This window comes from Muntiacus reevesi, chromosome X (genome assembly GCF_963930625.1).
Source record: "Muntiacus reevesi chromosome X, mMunRee1.1, whole genome shotgun sequence".
Taxonomy (NCBI): domain Eukaryota; kingdom Metazoa; phylum Chordata; class Mammalia; order Artiodactyla; family Cervidae; genus Muntiacus; species Muntiacus reevesi.
The window spans coordinates 143,761,194-143,780,783 of NC_089271.1; the positions used below are offsets into that span (position 1 = coordinate 143,761,194).

The following is a 19,590-nucleotide window of genomic DNA, read 5'->3' on the forward strand; positions in this document are numbered from 1 at the left end:
AAAAATGGGACAGAAATCAGCATCATAGGCACAGAGTCAGGATAACAGAAAAGTGTCAGATTTGACAATTAAGGTCTCTATAGTGAGTGACCAGCTGAAGAAAAGAGCCCAATTAATTGTGTTGAAAAGTAAACAGGAGGAAAGACAGTGAAAAGAACTAGTGTAGACTACTTCTTCAAGGAGCTTGCCTGAAGGAGAGAGAGAATACAGGCGTCCTGATGTCAACGATTTTTTTTTCCCTTTTTTAAAATGAAAGACTAGACTATATATCTGGGCTTCCATGATGGCTCAGTGGTAAAGAATCTGCCTGCAGTGTAGGAGATACAGGCGACACGGGTTTGATCCCTGGGTCAAGAAGATCTCCTGGAGGAAGGCATGACAACCCATTCCAGTATTCTTACCGGGAAAATTTCATGGACAGAGGACTACAGTCCATGGGGTTGCAAAGAGTCGGATACAACTGAAGCAACTGAGCATGCCCACACAGACTATATATTACTATTACTAATATTTATATGCTGGTATAGAAATCTCAGTAAAAAAGGAAAATGTTGAAGATACAGAAAAAGGTGTGAAGGAGACTAGCTAGATCAAGGGAACTAAAGAGCACTAATACAGAAATAATTCCTTTTTGTATAAGAAACTACACAGAAAAATACCCTGAAATATATACTTATGTTCATTATTTACATTACTAAGTTGAACTTTTAACTTTTTATTTAAACATAAATTATCCTAATGAATATATCAGGTCTGCAAGTTATAATTTATGATTGACAAATTAACATATAACATCTTATCACTATTCATACCTGGTATGGCTCAATCATCTTTTTATTGGGTTTTCCATAGTATCGCAGCTTTGATTTATGCAAGATTCTCACAAGCAATGCAGGAAAACTCTTTCTATTAGACCAGGTCGTCTCAAGGTGAGAAAGGGAAATTATTTTGGTATCTAGAATACAAAAAAGAAAAAATATGTCATAGTGATTTCAAAATTCAATTTTATTAGTTAAAAATGGTAGCCAGATCAGACCCAAATCAACTCCTCACCAGCTAAGCCAGTCTATATACTTCTCACATACAAAACTTAGCAATAAACAGTATCCTTAATAATAATGGTTAAATACACACACACACATACACATACCCATGATTTACTATGTGACTGGAATATAGGTAAATACCTATGTTAACTAACACATTTAGTTGGAATTGTCCATCTATAATACTCTCTATCTTGTCAAACTGTGTCATTACTTCCTGGAAGACTTGGATCAAAACTTACCTTCCTTAAGAAAAAACTCAACACCATGGAATATTTTCCCACTACTAAGCACTTACACATTTAATTTATAGAATTTTCATGATATATTTCTTTATTGCCGTCACCTTAGTCTCATACGTGTAAGTTCAATTTTTCCCAAACATTCCAGACATGGTTCTGTCTGTACCTTTGCACTTGCTGTTCCCTGGGTCTGGAATGTCTTTCTCTTAGACATCTGAATGACATTTTCTCCTTCAAGTTTTGCTCAAAGGTCACTTTCTTAGTGATGCTAGCTCTAACCCCCCTGTAGAAAACTGATCCCCTTACTTATCTCCATCCTATTTTATTTTTCTACATACCAATGGCACTTATTACATTTTTATATGGCATATAATTTATTTGGAAATGTTTTAATCTCCAAGCCTGTTGGTAAGTGCCAAAACTGTTTAAAAGCTATTCATCATCTTTAAAAGATTAATTTGTATTTCTAATTTTATTCTTCCTTGGGCTAAGAGGGATTCCATCTGCATTTTTTTCCCACATTTTGCTCTCATAGCCTACAGTCCCAGCTTTTAAAACCTGAACTTGTATTTGTTCAAACATTTCATTCATTTCTCTAAGGCATCCTCCACTTCCATTTTTATTTATATAATGTATCACCAACTCAACTTTGGTATTAAAAGTATTCTTGTAATTTGTTTTCAGTAAGAGTTTAAATGGCCTTTTATAATTACGAGACTATCATTAATACCCATCCCCATTTTCAGTATTAGGTATCTTGTATAAATTTCCCTCCAGATTCTCCCAAAACATTACTAGTCCAGGATCACAGAGACTAGTATTTGATCTGACATAATTAAGTAATTTCCTTTTTAATATGGTGAAACAAATTGTAGCTCACCTCTGAATTACCTAGAGTGTATGTGGAACACTTTTGACCAATGAAGGCACATACTCCTCCTTTACAAGTGGAATAAATTCAAAAGCTACACACTTTTATAAAACCACAGTTGTAAGAGCTACTATTTCTGCTACAGTTGAGTCCAGACAGCCATGATCAGACATCTGCCTGGAGAATGTTTTCCCAGATAATAAAAATAACAACAACAACAAAAAAACTTCATTAACTTCATAGAATATACATATCTCTCAAATCTAAAAAGAAATTACAGGTTATACAAAGACAATGGGGAATCCATGTAAATTCATAGAAATAAGTGGATTCTTTATCAAAGGAAAGAATGAAAATAATAAACTACATATTCAATATAAAAATTAGCAAACAATGCAATAGTGTTTCTCAAACTTGGTGGTCGCAGGACCCCCTTATAGTCTTAAAAAATTACTGAAGACCTCAATAAGCTTCTGTTTATGTGGGTAATATTTACCAATACTTACCATATTATGTAGTAAAACTAAGAAATAAAAATATTTATCAATTCCTTTAAAACAAAAACAATAAATCTGTTATACATAGTAGAAAGATGTATTTTTGAAAAATGACTACATTGTTCAAAACCAAAAATGTAGTGGGAAGAGTGGTATTGTTTTACATTTTTGCAGATCTCTTCAGTATCTAGCTTAAAAGAATACAGCTGGATAAATCATATTTTCTTCGGCATTTATTCAGTCTGTTTCAATGTCCTTGACATGCAGCCTCTGGAAAACTCCACTCTATACTTCAGAAGGAGAGTTTAAAAAAAGAAAATAAAACCTTAATATTATTATTATTATTACATTGAAAACTGCTTCAAAAGAATAAATCTAAGGAATATAGAGAGGAATAATGATAAAAACCGAAAATAATGAATTAGAAAACAGTATGATATGTAAGTCCAATTCCCTGGAAAAATTAATAAAAAGGTAAAACCTTATAAGTGCAATCAGGAAGAAAGCAAACAAAAAGATAACACCCAGAATGTGATCACCTATAAACATAGAGAAAATCATTTTAAAGATTATATGATTATATAGCACTAAACATGAAAACAGCAGTGAAATTGACAATCTTCTAGAACATATGAATTACCAGTATCGTTGCCCTAAAGAACAGAAGAACACTGGAACAGATCAATAACCATGGAAGAAAATGAAAAAGTTCCTAATAATGACCTTCCAAACTGCACCAGATTCACATGGTTAACAATTTTTAAAGAACAGCTTTCTTCTTCAGTTGTTTTAGAGCACAGTAAATATAAAAATTGTACCAATTCATTTGATAAACTTAGATAAATCTTAAAAATTATAACAAATGTAATAAAGAGAACTAAAATTCCAAAACATTTACGATGGCAAAAATACTAAATCAAATACTTTTATTTATTTATTTATTTATTTTTTTAATCAAATACTTTTAAATCCAATGTAGCAGTATGCCAAAATGCATCATGACTAAGTAGAGTCCTAAACATCTTGTTCAGGAGAATATTATAAACTCTAAATAATTCTGGAGATTGACATAAAATGCAAGTTCAAATAATTATGCTAAAACATTGAAGAGAATAAAAATACATTACTCCTAAATCACTAGGATAAAAAAGTTTTCAAATAGTTAAAAAAATAATGCATGGCATATAATAAAGTAGGACTGCAAGAATAGGTACAACCATCATTAATTACATAAAATTTAACTTGATTAACTTCATCTCTTGAAAGAAAAAGAATTTGGGTAAAAAAGAAAAATCTTAGCTATACAGAGAAACCTAAAACAAGGATGATTTGAGAGAATAACATTGAAACATGTATATTATCATATGTGAAATAGATCACCAGTCCAGGTTTGATGCATGAGGCAGGGTGCTCAGGGATGGTGCAGGGGGATGACCCTGAGATGGGATGGGAGGGAGGTGGTAGGGAGGGTCAGGATCGGGAACACATGTACACCCATGGCTGATTCATGTGAATGTATAGCAAAAACCATTTTTTAAAAAATGGAAATAAAGTGATGAGCAAAGAAATATACACTAAGCCAGAGGTTATCAAAGTGTGGCCTTTGCACCAGCAGAATCAATGTGTTAGAAATGTAAATTCTAGGGCAGATGTACTGAGAATCATAACTGGTGGCAGGATCCAGTAATCTGAATTTCTGAGGTCACATGGCTTCCCTCATAACTCATTGGTAAAGAATCCGCCTGCAATGCAGGAGACCCGGGTTCTGCAGTGGGAAGATCTGCTGGAGAAGGGATAGGCTACCCACTCCAGTATTCTTGGCCTTCCCTTGTGGTTCAGCTGGTAAAGGATCCTCTTGTAAAGCGGGAGACCTGGGTTCGATCCCTGGGTTGAGAACATCCCCTGGAGACGGGAAAAGCTACTCACTCCAGTATTCTGGCCTGAAGAATTCCATGGACTGTATAGTCCATAGGGTTGCAAAGAGTCAGATACGACTGAGCAACTTTCACTTTCACTGTGAGGTGATGTGGATGCCCACTTAGGTTTGAGAATCATGGCTCTAAATGCTAACTAAAAGACCATGGAAGTGGTAAACAGTACTATTAGACAAAATATGATTTGAGGAAAAAAAAATATGATTTGAGGCAAAAAGGGACTAAGAGAAATCCTATACTGTTAAAGAGTAAAATCCACCAAGATATACTCAAGTTATGAAACTTTACGTATTATGGAAACATCTAAACCTATAACTTTTAGAAATATAAGCAGAAAGGAACAAAATCACCTTCATAAAGAGAAGTAATATTCTTCTCAAAGAAATGGGCAAATAAAATAAATTTTAAAATAAGGATATGGAATGTTTTAATTAAAAATTTTAAAACCTGGTATAACAAGGAACTGCATAGCTAATAAGTAAACTTTTTACAAACTTTTCAGGGTAAACAGAAACTCAAATTTAAAATCAGAAAATATGAGTAACGAGTAATAATAAAAGCTCTATACTTCAAAACCTGGGGTATACAGCCAAAACAGTAACTGTGTGAAACTTCAGAACTGTTAAAGCTTTTGGAAGAAATAAAGAAGGGAATAAATAAACCAAGCATTTAACTCTAGAAGGAAGTACCAAAAATAAAAATAAAAAATGAACAAAGGATGTAAAAATAATTAAAGAGGACAGTACAAATAAAGTAGAAATATCTCCCTGATGCAGACTTTTAATTAGTAAAGCTAAAAGTCTTATTTTTGAATAACAAGAAAGTAGACAAACCTCTGGCAAGGCTGATCACAAAAAAGGGTGAAGACTTGAACATTAGGAACATATCAGGGGATATAACTGACAAGATAGAGATTAAAACATGTAGATTACGTACAACTTTGAGATTTAGGTGAAATGAGATTCTAGTGAAATATCAACTCTCAAAAATGCACTCAAAAGAAGCGTTACTGGTTTTACTACTTTCTCAAAAATTGAAAAGGAATCATTTTCCCAACTCCCAATGCTCACCCAAGGTCCCAGGTTCAAGTAGTTTTAGGGTTAAATTCCACCAAACCTTCAATGAACACGCTATTTCTCTAAGCACAGAAAAACAGGCAAGCTTCCTAACTCATTCTTTTAGACTAATATTAATTATATATCAAAATTGATCTGAAATAGTACTTTCCTAAAATATAACAAAACTTATGGATCAAATTCACTTGAATATATAAAGATATAACAATAACAAGCATGACCAAGTAGAAACAGTAGTGGTTCAACATCAGAAAACCTATGAATGTAATCTATTTCATTCATTCCTTTATTCAGTGAACACTTCTCAACTGCCTACTATGTGCCACACATTTTCCTGGCTATAAGAAAAATAGACCACAGCAGTGAGAAAAAAACAAAACAAAACAAAAACACGAGTGCTTACCCCCAAGGATCTTATAAATTAGAGGGAGGAGAAAGAAAACAAAATAATTTCTGAGTGTTATCAATTCTGTTACAGTGATGTAATAACAATAAGGTGTTAGTTGCTCACTCCTGTCCCACTCTTTGTGATGCCGTGGACTGTAGCCCTCCAGGTTCCTCTGTCTATGGGATTCTCCAAGCAAGACTATTGGAGTCAGTAACCATTTCCTTCTCCAGGGGATCTTCCCGAACCAGACATTGAATCCAGATCTCTTGCATCTCCCGCGTTGCAGGTGGACTCTTTACTTTCCCTGGTGGCTCAGGCGGTAAAGAGTCCGCCTGCATTGCAGAATACCAGGGTTCGATCCTTGGGTCAGGAAGATCCCCTGGAGAAGGAAATGGCTACCGATCCCAGTATTCTTGCCTGGAGAATCCCATGGACAAGAGACTGGCAGGCTATACCCCACGGGGTTGCAAAAGAGTTGGACAAGACTGAGCGGCTCACACACATAATAACAATAAAAGGGGAGGGAATACATATTTTTTGGGGGGGAATACATATTTAAATAACCCTTTTTAAATGTTTTGAGTTGAAACCTGAGGATGAGCAGGAGCTTTCCAAAAAGAGGAAAAAAGCAGGGACAAAGTCCCTGCAGCAGGATAAAGCTTGGATGTTTAAAGATTGTGTTAGTCGCTCAGTTGTGTCAGACTCTTTGCGACCCCATGGAGTGTAGCCCACCAGGCTCCTCTGTCCTTTTCTTTTTTTTTAATTTTATTTTTAATTTTTTAATTTTTATTTTTTTATTTTTCAGTGGGTTTTGTCATACATTGATGTGAATCAGCCATAGAGTTATACGAATTCCCCATCCCACAGACTTTTGAACTCTGTGGGAGAAGGGGAGGGTGGGCTGTTTCGAAAGAACAGCATGTATATCCTCTGTCCTTTTCTATTTTACTATGTACACAGTATACTGAATAGAAAAGTTTAAAAAGCACAAAATCACACAACAAAATCTAAGAGGGACAGAGTGGGAGAAAATAACTTGCAATATACAGCAGGTAAAAACTTACTGCCCTTAGCAAAGAAATCCTATAAATTAATTTAAAAAACTTGCAATTAAAAACAATAGTATAAAATGGGGAAATGGGCACTCTACTATGTTGCTGCTGCTGCTGCTAAGTCATTTCAGTCATGTCCGACTCTGTGCGACACCATAGATGGCAGCCCACCAGGCTCCCCCGTCCCTGGGATTCTCCAGGCAAGAACCCACCTTTTCAGAAACCACTTTGTCAATATTCATTTAAAAATTCAAATACTCTTTAACCCAGTAATATCATGGCTAGGAAGCCATCCATTTAACAGAAATACTTGAACATAGTAAACAAACACAGGCATATCCTAATGAGGTTCAGCACTGGATCTATAACTGAAAAACTAATAACTGCCTAAAACTATAAATTACCCATTAAAATGGGCATGATTATATAATGGGTGTATAGTGGTACACCCCCACTATAGAAAAGTGTATAAAAACATGTATGTTAAAGACACTTGAGAGAAGTAGAAATAACAAATCATAAAATGTAATATAATCATTTTTCCCCATTTTGAGTGGAAAGTTGAAGCCATAAGAGGAGGTAAGAAGGGTCTTTTACTCCATCCAAACATTTTATTATTAAGAACTTCAAACATAAAACAAACCTGAAAGAACACCAATACTTCTAGATTTGTCATTAGCACTTTACTGTACTTGGGTCTTACACTTTTAATACAATATACTTTTTTTTTTAACTTTCTCGACATTTTTTATTTTTTTAATTTAAAATTTTTTTCCCTTTATTTTTATTAGTTGGAGGCTAATTACTTTACAGTATTGTAGTGGTTTTTGCCATACATTGTCATGAATCAGCCATGGATTTACATGTGTTCCCCATCCTGAACCCCCCTCCCACCTCTCTCCCCATCCCATCCCTCTGGGTCATTCCAGTGCACCAGCCCTGAGCACTTTTAAAGTTTGCATTTTTTAGCACATGGACCTTGACTTTTGCAATAAAAATATGGTTTAAATAATGAATAGATATTACTTTCATAATCAGAGAAATAACTTTTTGTAAATTATTATTCTCAGTTCTTCTAGAGCACCAATTTTTCATTTGTACATTCAATTCTAAAAATAACATTCAACCAAGTAGTAATGTACTACTGCCTTATTCCATGCTTGAGATTAAAAAAAAGTCATTCCATTATTTCATCCCTGAAATGAGTATCTTGTTTTTAAAGTTTAAGTTTTTTAAATCATCCTTAGCTGCACATTTCTACAGCCATCTTCTCTTTCTTATAACTGGATATTACTTTAATTGCATATTTTCGTCCCAATTATCTTTTCACTTTCAAGTCTGTTGCTGTTACACATCATAGCATTACTACTGCAGTGTTTAGGGAAAAAACCTCAAAAGCAGTTAAATGCAGAAAATTATCTTTTTCGCTCCAGTTCAACCAAGTAGTAATGTACTACTGCCTTATTCCATGCTTGAGATTAAAAAAAAGTCATTCCATTATTTCATCCCTGAAATGAGTATCTTGTTTTTAAAGTTTAAGTTTTTTAAATCATCCTTAGCTGCACATTTCTACAGCCATCTTCTCTTTCTTATAACTGGATATTACTTTAATTGCATATTTTCGTCCCAATTATCTTTTCACTTTCAAGTCTGTTGCTGTTACACATCATAGCATTACTACTGCAGTGTTTAGGGAAAAAACCTCAAAAGCAGTTAAATGCAGAAAATTATCTTTTTCGCTCCAGTACTTTCGCCTTTATTTTTTGCACTTTATTTCTTCCCCTTTCCATATACCTACATACCTATAATTCTGCTCATTTCCATCACTTATAGATAAAAATGTATTTTAGAGCAGTGGCTGATGACTAAGGAGCCAGCATTATCAGGTTAACTTCTTTCTTATGAAACTGAACTTAGATTTAGTTTTGTTCGTGGTAAGTAATAAACACAAAAATGAGAATTTCAAGCTTTTCCACAAAAATCACACATTCCAAAACCAGTATTTACATAACTGCTACAGTTAACGGTATAAAAATGGCATTTCATTAAATGTAAACTAAGGAATAAATCACGGAACATCCTTTTTTGAATAAAAAAAAAAGGCAAACCCCAAATTTTTACAACTTTTATCCCGAATTCAAATCTTTCCAACTAACACAGAAAGTACTACTTCCACGACTGGAATGGGAATAGAACTAAAATGAATTTCACTCCGTCAAACATATAACAAACATATGAGGAACACTGACTGCAGCGAGACTACGTCCGTCAGATTAAATTTAAACCGCATTCGAGACACTTGCCGAAATGACCCTTTTTTACAATCAACCCAAGACACAAGCTGTGCAAATTTCATTAAGCGACCGTCTCTCCGTCATCCTGCAAAGCTTGTCTCTTTACACTCCTGGCTTATAATTAACAAGAACCAAACACCTTCGTTTCCTTTTTCATTAAAGCGAATTCCTAAAAACTATTTTTTAACCCCTCCGGCGTTCCCTTCTATTACTTACTGTTAAAATCGTGCTCCTCCGGTTGCTTATTGTTTAGCCAGATATCTCCATACGGATCTTCGTTATTCCACAGGGGCAAGTAATGACTTTTTCCACCTCTTAAAGGTCTCTCGGGGACCTCTCGGTGCGCACTATTTCTGAAGGGAGTTTCTAGAGAAACAGATTCCAGCAACTCCCCACAGAGAACCTCATCTATGCACAAGATTCCCTGACCTACTCTTTTCTCGTTGTAAATGCACGAGACTCTGGAAATTCTCATTTCTATGCCAACTTTGAGAATATTTTTATATACGAGAGAATTCCGGCTGGGGTCCAGGTAGCACTTCTCCTGGTACACCCCGTCCGAGATTGTCACATCAAAGCAGTAAAGCGGAGGTTTAGGTTCCACGTCGCGTGGCTCATCCTCTAACAGGTATCTCTGGACGGCCAAAACTGCGACAGGAACCACCTCCGATGGGGTGACCCACCGGCGAGGTGAGTCTGTTACTTGCTCAAGAACCTTTTGGATCCAGGACTGGCGCTCTAAGGCACCGACCTCTCGGATCACACCTCCCGGGACCCCAGTCTGATTTCTCTCAGGGTGCGGCATATCGACCCCAGCCTGGGATGGGCCAGCCTGAGGCTGACCCGATTCACCAGACATTGCAGGGTGACTGCGTACCCTCTTCGCCTTAAAAAGTCAGCTTGCCGGGTCCGAAGCTAAAAGAATAAAAACTGCGCGCGCGAGCCTTAAATACTACTCGACCCCAGGGGGCTGGTAAGGCTCCGCCCCGTCGCGAAGCTACAAAGACTTTACGCGTGTGTGCTGCGGCTCTCTGGCCCTGCCCCTCGCCAGGCGGGCTTCTGTATCCCAGGAACTATTACTAGGCAGTAACACACTTGGTTGCGCGGCGGGTTCTCTAACTTAGAGCCGGCTGGGATGCCCGGATTGGAGAAGCGGGAAAAGCGCTGGTCGCCATGGTTTCCAAAGCAAAGTACCCGGGGCGGGGTGGGGGGTGGGGAGCCCTCGCGACTTTTCTAGTAGGGAGGGTGCCGAGACGCTACGGTGAAGAGAACCTGGCTGGAAGCCAGAAGCAAGTAGTCAAAGCTCAGGGTTTGGGGAGCCGGGCCTGTGGCAGAATCTTTACCGTCTGAGCCACCAGGGAAGTCCCCTTGGGCCAGCGACAGACAGTAAATGGGGGCTTCCCAGGTGGCGCTAGTGGTAAAGAACCCGCCTGCCAATGCAGGAGACGTAAGAGACACGGGTTCGACCCCTGGCTCGGGAAGATCCCCTGGAGGAGGGCATGGTAACCCACTCCAGTATTCTTGCCTGCTGCTGCTGCTGCTGCTAAGTCGCTTTAGTCGTGTCCGACTCTGTGCGACTCCATAGATGGCAGCCCACCAGGCTCTGCCGTCACTGGGATTCTCCGGGCAAGAACACTGGAGTGGGTCGCCATTTTCTTCTCCAATGCATGAAAGTGAAAAGTGAAAGTGAAGTCGCTCAGTCGTGTCCGACTCTTGGCAACCCCATGGACTGCAGCCCACCAGCCTCCTCGGTCCATGGGATTTTCCAGGCAAGAGTAGTGGAGTGGGGTGCCATTGCCTTCTCCGGTATTCTTGCCTATAGGGTCACAAAGAGTCGGACAGGACTGAAGCGACTTAGCACGCATGTACACAGGAGACCCATGTTATCACGTTCACGTATATTGCTTGCATGAGTGTTAAGTTACTTTAGTCGTGTCCTACTCTATGCCAGCGTGTGGGCTGTAGCCCGCCAGACTCCTCTGCCCTTGGGCTTCTCAGGCAAGAATACTGGAGTGGGTTGCCATACCCTCCTCCAGGGGATCTTCCTGACCCAGGGATTGAACCCATGTCTCTAACGGTTCCTGCATTGGCAGGCAGGTTCTCTACCACTAGTGCCACTTGAGAACCCCGGGCTTTTGGTAGTATGAACAAAACTGGGTAAAGTATGCACAGCCTTTAGGACAGTTCCTGGTGCAGAAAATCCTCTGTAAACATTAGCTGCTCTTGCTATTAGCGTTCACATAGTTGTAGTGGCTCACTGAGTGCAGGTTGGGTGAATTTATGATTAAGTGCAAATGGAGACAGAAACCTATAGAACTGGCTTGTGAAGGGCTGCCTTTAGTTTACAATTCTTAAAATATACTTATGCTTTATACAATATCTGGCTTAAAATACAGGCGGGATATAGAATTTCACAAGCTGCATTTCTAAACTACAAGGAATGTACAGGGCATGAATGTAATGTGAAAACACTGAGAAGAATAGTCAGAATTTATATATATTTATATATCTCCAGATGTGCCAGTATACACAGAATGTAGTGATTGTCCAAGAATATTTTCAAAGATAGAAATAAGCATGCCTTGATTATATTAATTTCCCTTGGCTCTCTATTTTCATCATTCTTAATTCACTATATATGAAGTCCCTACTAAAAGGCAGGCACTGTTCTAGACCATTGGAGATAACAGTAGTCAGGCTCCTTTACTCAAGCTTCTCACTGCTTGGGCTGAAGAACCCTACCATGATTAATATTTAACCAATTCACCAATTCTACATGTATTTATTGAGTGTCTGCTCTAGACCAGTTGCAGCCTTGCCTTTGAGACCAAAAAACGTATTAAGGGGAAAGTGAGGAGAGGGGCCAGGAGTTAATGTGTATTAATACAATATGATTAAGGGAGGGTTTTCTATTCAGAAATTGAACAGAGCAGAGACCTGTAAGAAGTGAGGGAGTGAGTGTGTGGACTTCTTGGGAAGAGACACTGAAATTGGAGGGAACAGCAAAAATAGATTCTGTGAGAGAGAAGCATTCTTGATATCTTTTTTAAAAATTTATTTATTTATTTTGATTAGAGGATAATTACAATATTGTGATGGTTTTTGTCATATATCAACATGAATTGGCCATAGGTGTACGTGTGTCCCTCCATCCTGAACCACCTCCCACCTTCCTCCCCACTTTGGGTGTCCTGTGTTATACATCAAACTCCCACTGGCTATCTATTTTACATATGGCAATGTCTATGTTTCAATGCTATTCTTTCAAATCATCCCACCCTTTCCTTATCCCACTGAGTCCAAAAGTCTGTTGTTTACATCTGTGTCTCCTTTGCTGCCCTGTATGTCGGATCATTGATACCATCTTTCTAGGTACCATATATATATATATATATATTTATATATAAATGTCCTATATTTGTCTTTCTCATTCTGACTTACTTCACTCTGTATAATAGGGCAGAAGACCTAAACAGACATTTCCCCAAAGAAGACATATAGATGGCTAATAAACACATGAAGAAATGCTCAACGTTGCTCTTTATTAGAGAAATGCAAATCAATACCACAATGAGGTATTATTTCACACAGGTCAGAATGGCCATCATAAAAAAGTCTACAAACAATAAATCCTGGAGAGGGTGTGGAGAAAAGGGAACCCTCTTACATTGTTGGTGGGAATGCAAACTGATACAACCGCTGTGGAGAACAGTATGGAGATTCCTTTAAAAACTAGGAAAACTGCTATGTGTGCATGCATAATTAATTGCTCAGTCGTGTCCAACTCTTTGTAACCCCATGGACTGCAGCCCATCAGGGCTAATGAGGTGGAGGAACCTAGAGCCTTCTTGATATCTTAAAGGAAATGCAAAAACCCAGTTGACTGGGGTGTAGGGATGAGAAGAAGAATTGTAGGAGAGAAAGTCAAGAGAGGTAGCAGAGCCCTTACACTTTCCTCTCTGTTGAGCAGAAGAGTGACCTAACACTTCATCTTGACCCCACTTCCTTCATGAAGCCTCCGATAATCAATTTACTCTAGGATGATCTTTTTCTTATCTGTATCACCTTGTATGTGTCACTCATTTAAATTATATTATCTAAGACTTTGGAATCAAAAACAAAACTTATTTTAATATTTTCATCTTGTTTTGCTTTGCAGTTTTAAAAATTTTTAATTGGAGTATCATTGCTTTACAATGTTGTCTTAGCTTCTGCTTTACAACAATGCACATCAGCTATGTGTATACATATATCTCCTCCCTCTTGAGCCTTCCTCCAACCCCTCAACCCATCCTACCCCTCTAGGTCATCACAGAGCATTGAGATGAGCTCCCTGTGCTTTACAGAAGCTTCACACTAGCTATGTATTTTGTACATGGCAATGTATATATGTTAATGCTACTCTCTCAATTCATCCCACTAAAATCAAAACTTCTAATGTATGTAGCTCATCTCCCTAACTCAGGGTTTCTCAGCCTGAAGAGTCCTGACATTTGCGACTGGAAAATTGTTTGTTATGAGAATGTCTTGTGTACTGGAGGATGTTTAGAAACATTCCTGGCCTTTATCAACTAGATGCCCTCCCAGTTATAACAACCAAAAATATCTCTAGACATTGACAAATGTTCCCTGGGAGTCAAAGTTATTTCTTGTTAGGAGCCACTTAAATTAGTGGCTAGACTATAAGCCTTTTGAGAGTAGAAATTTATTTTTCTTTATTGTTTCCTATACAGTTTTTTCATAACTGTTATATGTAAAAGGCACTTAAATAAGTGAAACATGTAATTCCCACTGACTCTCCACTACAGGGAATATATATATATATTCTAGCATATAGTAGGTGCTCAATAGTAATTGTTTAATGAATAAATGAAATGGTGGGTTTTTATTGGATTTACTGCAAGAGTCATTAAAAATCAACTATCTCTATTTATCCAAGAAGAACTGGTTTTAAATCTTTCAAATCTGTTCCATCAGCACCCCCTAAACTGTATGTGAAGTGAAGTGTGAAAGTTGCTCAATCGTGTCTGACTCTTTATGACCTCTTGGACTGTAGCCCGCCAGGCTTCTCTGTCCATAGAATCTTCCAGGCAAGAATACTGGAGTGGTGAAAAACAGGTTGGAGTGACCCGAGCGGCAACGGCGGCGGCGCCGGCCCCCTCCCAACCTCCCCCTCACTCCCCCTCACTCCCCTTCCCCTTCCCCACCCCGCCCCGCCGGGAAAACGCGAGCCGTCGCCGCGCTCCCTAAACCGCCGCCTGCCCTCGGCCAACCGCACCCAAGGGCCGCCCGCGCGTGGCTCGCCAGGCCCCCTCGCTCCTCCCCTCAGGCCCCCGGAGCGCTCCCCTCCCTCCGCCTGGCACTCTCGCAGCTCGCAGGCTCGCCGCCGTAGGGAGCTGCCATGCCCCTGCCGCAGGCTGTCCACGGGCCTAGGCGCGGCGGCCCGAGATAGGGTCCCCTCCGCCTCCCGGGGGAGGAGAGAAGCAGCGGGCCGCGCGCTCCGCCCCCTCCCCCCGGGCCGCCGCCGCCGCCGCCACCTCGCAGCCTCAGCCTGGCGGGCAGGAGGAGGAGGAGCAGCAGGCCTCCGGCCCCCGGCACCGCCGCCCTCAGATTGGAAAATGTTCAGTATCCCTACCAACTCTACATTGCTCCTTCCACCAGCAGCACAGAACGGCCAAGTCCCAATGGTTCAGATAGACCTTTTCAGTGTCCAACGTGTGGGGTGCGATTCACCCGTATTCAGAACCTGAAGCAGCACATGCTGATCCACTCAGGAATTAAACCATTTCAGTGTGACCGCTGTGGGAAAAAGTTCACCAGGGCTTACTCGCTAAAGATGCATCGCCTAAAGCATGAAGTGATTTCCTAGTACCGGACTACTTAAACCAGGAGCAAGAAGAGACCCTTGTTCAATATGATCTTGGAGAACACAGTTTTGAAAGCAACTCCTCTGTTCAAATGCCTGTAATTTCACAGGTCTCTTCGACCCAGAATTGTGAAAGCACTTTTCCCTTGGGGTCTCTTGGGCTGACAGAAAAAGAGGAAGAAATGCCAGAGCAGCCAAAGACCAGTGCTTCTGCCGAGGCAACCAGAGATGACCCCCCAAAATCAGAGCTGTCTTCTATAACTATTGAGTAATTTCATAGTTTGGCTTCATTTTTAATTTTTGGAAAGTGCCTGTGCTTGGTCTTGTACATTTGAATTTAATTTTTTAAGCAAAGAAAAGGGTTTGGAAAAATTTCCCTTTTTACTTTGTAAGTCCTGCAACTGATGTTTTCTTTTTCATGACTGAGAAATTGCTTCTGTAAGTGCACAGTAACATGGTGTTGAAATACAGTAGAAACCCTGAAACTTAAGGAGAGAGAAGCAATTGACTTCACACTTATATCAGTTTCCTCTTCCATCATCAGGAGTAGGCTAACAACATATCATTAGGTCGAGAAGAAATCAGATGATTATTGACCTTCCTGAAATGAAAGGATACACCAGAAATATACTACTAAACAAATTTGGCAAATGACCTGAATAGATGTTTACTCCTGTACACAGGACATTGTACAATCTTCTGTAAAGCCTGTTGTTTCTGGAAATATTTATGGTGAGCTTTCTTAAAAATTACTAGGTTGTGTACTTCTGAAATTCCACGTATTTTTTTTTAAGCTTTGTCATTATAATTTTTTATGGTGAAAATTTGGTATTGGGATACGTATTCCCTGTACCTTTATGATAATACTCTCCAAATTATCTTTCTTCTGTGAAAGACAGCAGAGAGCCACGGTTGAGAAGAGTCAACCTGTGCATGAAGTGACCAGGAATGGGGAATATAGTGTGTGAATCTCAGCTTCATAGGAACTCTTTCATACTGCTTTTCTGGTTAAAATCATTGTTTACCTGGTCTTTGAATGTTAATGCCTGGCTAATGAGGTCATTGCCTAAGTCAGTTTTTGTCTTACCCTGTCAACAGTACTTTCTTTTGCCTATACTTGGCATGATCCCATAAAAAGGAAATATACTGGAGATGTTCTATATTTTATATATAGGTTTGTGTATTATTGAGGATGTTTTCATTCTGCTGTTTGGACAAAATAAAGAATTCTCTGTTAAGGCTATGTTCTTAACCCAACTAAGATTGTTTACAAAATACCATGCGACAGTGATATATTGTCCTTATTCCAAAATATTTTTAGACATTGCAAAATGTCATATTGAAAGCAGTTAGTATAGTTTTTACAGAATGTAAGCAATAATAGAGAAGAGGCTATAAAGCGATGATCTGTAACTCAGATCTATTTGGGGAAAAAATTTGTTAAGACTAAAGAAAAACTAAAAACCTTAAGGTAATGAATATTACCTCTTGCTGCTAAAAGAAAGTGAAACTTCCTGGTTTATAGTTGAAATACAAGTGATACTCTAGACTGGAGTATACATTTTACCTGGTGCCGTTAAAGCATTGCTTACCTTGATCCTAAATTTCATGAGTCCATGAACAATTATCTTTTGAGTAACTTTTTTTCCCTATGTATATACCCAGAGTTTAATCATTATGAAGACACCTGATTAGATTAGAAAAAGACAATACAGTTTCTTATTCAGAACACAAGATCTCAGTTTTGTCTGGGTGCTAGACCTCAATAAAATTTTTTTAAGTTACAAAAAAAAAAAAAGAATACTGGAGTGGGTAGCCATTACCTTCTCCAGGGGATCTTCCCAGCCCAGAGATTGAACCCAGGTCTTCTGCATTGCAGGCAGATTCTTTACCATCTGAGCCACCAGGAAAGCCCAAGAATACTGGAGGTGGTAGCCTATCCTTTCTCCAGGGGATCTTCCCGACCCTAAACTGTACACTCAGTGGAATTTATACATAACAGTATGACATAATTATGTTCTGGGTCTTTTTATCTAATTCATAAAAAATACATTGGCAGTGGTACTCAGTAGTTGCATAATTATTGGAATTGGGAGGAAATAGCACCCATATGTGTTTTTACAAAACTAGATACAATAAAGGTATACACCAACTATGAGAACACAGTGGAAGTCTTTTGTATTTATATACTGAAAATCTGCTGAAAGTGCAAGAATCAAGAATCAAGGTGTATGTGTGAGTGTTCTCTGAAAGCATTATCAGCACCTGTTTTAGGATTAATTACATGATAATAGAATAAGTAAGAGAAATGACTTTTAGAGCCAATAATATATCATTCAGGTTATTGAATTTTTCTCTCCCCTCAGATCTGGACAATTTGCATAGTGCCCTCCAGAGCTTAACTTAGTAAAATCAGGTGTTATACTACTTTTATTTCATGAAATGTTGATGTTCTGAGATATTCAAAACACTTTAAGTACAACGTGAGGTTTATATTGGTAGTTCACTAAATTTGGTGTGGATATTTGCCACATTGATTTTCCTCATCTTTAAAATGAGAGGAGTGAAAATATTCGGAGTTGTTGAAAATTTAAGCTACTTCATATAGACAGTGCTTAAAACTGTGTTTGGCACATACTAAGAGTTCCATAAATGCTAGCAATTGTTATTATTCTAAAAAGAAGATACAAGCATAGAATGCTAAAACTACAGGGAGCCAGTGGATACCTACTGACTAGTTCAGTGTTCCTTAAACTGTGGTTTGTGAAGCATTAATCAAATCATAAAATCAAGTTATCGAGTCACAATAAGCAACTAAAAATATGAAAAAGTTTAGAACAGAAAATGTGAGTGCCTCACACATAGTAACAGTAATGATTGCTTTGTAAAATTTTTGTTTCAAATATGTTGGTATATATATATATACTGGATCATGATGTAAAGTGTTTTTCTTACTATAGATTGTGATCAGAAAATTAAAAAAAAATGACTACTGTAGTTCATCCTTCTTTTATGACAATTGAAGAAACTGAGGCCCAGAAAACAGGACTCATGTGACCAAGATCACACAGTGGTGATAGAGCATCAGAACTATTAGCCAAAACTCCCTGGTAGCTCAGCTGGTAAAGAATCCACCTGCTATGCAGGAGACTCCAGTTAGATTCCTGGTTCAGGAAAATCCCCTGGAAAAGGGATAGGCTATGCGCTCCAGTACTCATGGGCTTCCCTGGTGGCTCAGATGGTAAAGATTCTACCTGCAATGCAGGAGACCGGGGTTCAATACCTGGGTCAGGATGATCCCCTGGAGAAGGGAATGGCAACCTGGAGGGAATTTCATGGACAGAGGAGCCTGGTGGGCTACTGTCCATGGGGTCACAAAGAGTCAGACACTGCTGAGTGACTAACACTGGACAACTGCTTATGAAAGTGATGTCCTTTCCATGACATAAAGTTTCACAGATCCTGGATTATCCCCCCCCCCACACACATCAGTCTATCAATTTTTTTATTGAATGATCTTGTTTTGGTTATTTTAGTTATTTTTACTTGAATTATCTTGTTTGATCTCATTCATTTAACTATTCTTTCATTTTTTTGCATTGGGTAAGCATATCAGCATCATTCTCTGGCCGTGTGCATTGGGCATTGGAGATACACTTGTAGGTTCATCAAATTCATAAGATTATGAGAGTATGGGTAGAGATGTGAGGGAGAAGGAATAACAAATGTCATGACTAGTTGGTGCTAAAAGGATATGAAGTTCAAATGGTATCTCAAAGAGTATTTAGGCAAGCTCTCCAAACATCACCACAGTAACAAAAGAAGGCCTCAGAGTGGCTGCCAGGCAACCAATGCACTACAGCCTCCAGCTCAATGCTGCCCTTTTCCAACAGCCTTCCCTTTTAAGGCTACTTTTGATGATTTTATTAAATAAATTGCCTCTATATACAAAGACGTATACGCACAGTTTCTAACAATCTTTGAAAAGAAAGAAAGTGTTAATTGCTCCGTCGAGTCCAACTGTTTGCAACCCCATTGACTGTAGCCCGCCAGGCTCCTCTGTCCATGGAATTCTCCAGGCCAGAATACTGGAGTGGGTAGCGATGCCCTCTCCAGGAGATCTTACCGACCCAGGGACCAAACCCAGATATCCTGCATTGTAGGTAGATTCTTTACCATCTGAACCACCAGGGAAGCCCATAGTAATCCTTACCTCATTGGAATCAATGAACTTCCTATGTTACCTTTCCATCAGATAACAAATGTGTTTTCATTTATTTGTTAAAGGCACCTAAACAAAAGTCTCTAACACAGGCTTACCATA

At 38.8% G+C, this 19,590-nt stretch overlaps 1 protein-coding gene across 2 annotated transcripts in view; it reads right to left on the reverse strand.

Annotated features, from left to right (window-relative positions):
- RADX (RPA1 related single stranded DNA binding protein, X-linked) overlaps positions 1-10,300 on the reverse strand; it is a 72,847-nt gene extending 62,547 nt beyond the window's left edge. For both annotated transcript variants that reach the window (XM_065916480.1, XM_065916479.1), the window contains exons 1-2: positions 9,617-10,300; positions 813-955 (exon numbers count right to left, since the gene is read on the reverse strand). In XM_065916480.1, coding sequence (XP_065772552.1) covers positions 813-955; positions 9,617-10,259 — 786 coding nt within the window. In that variant the 5' untranslated portion in view covers positions 10,260-10,300. The remainder of the gene's footprint in view (positions 1-812; positions 956-9,616) is intronic.
- Between the last annotated feature and the right edge of the window lie 9,290 nt (positions 10,301-19,590).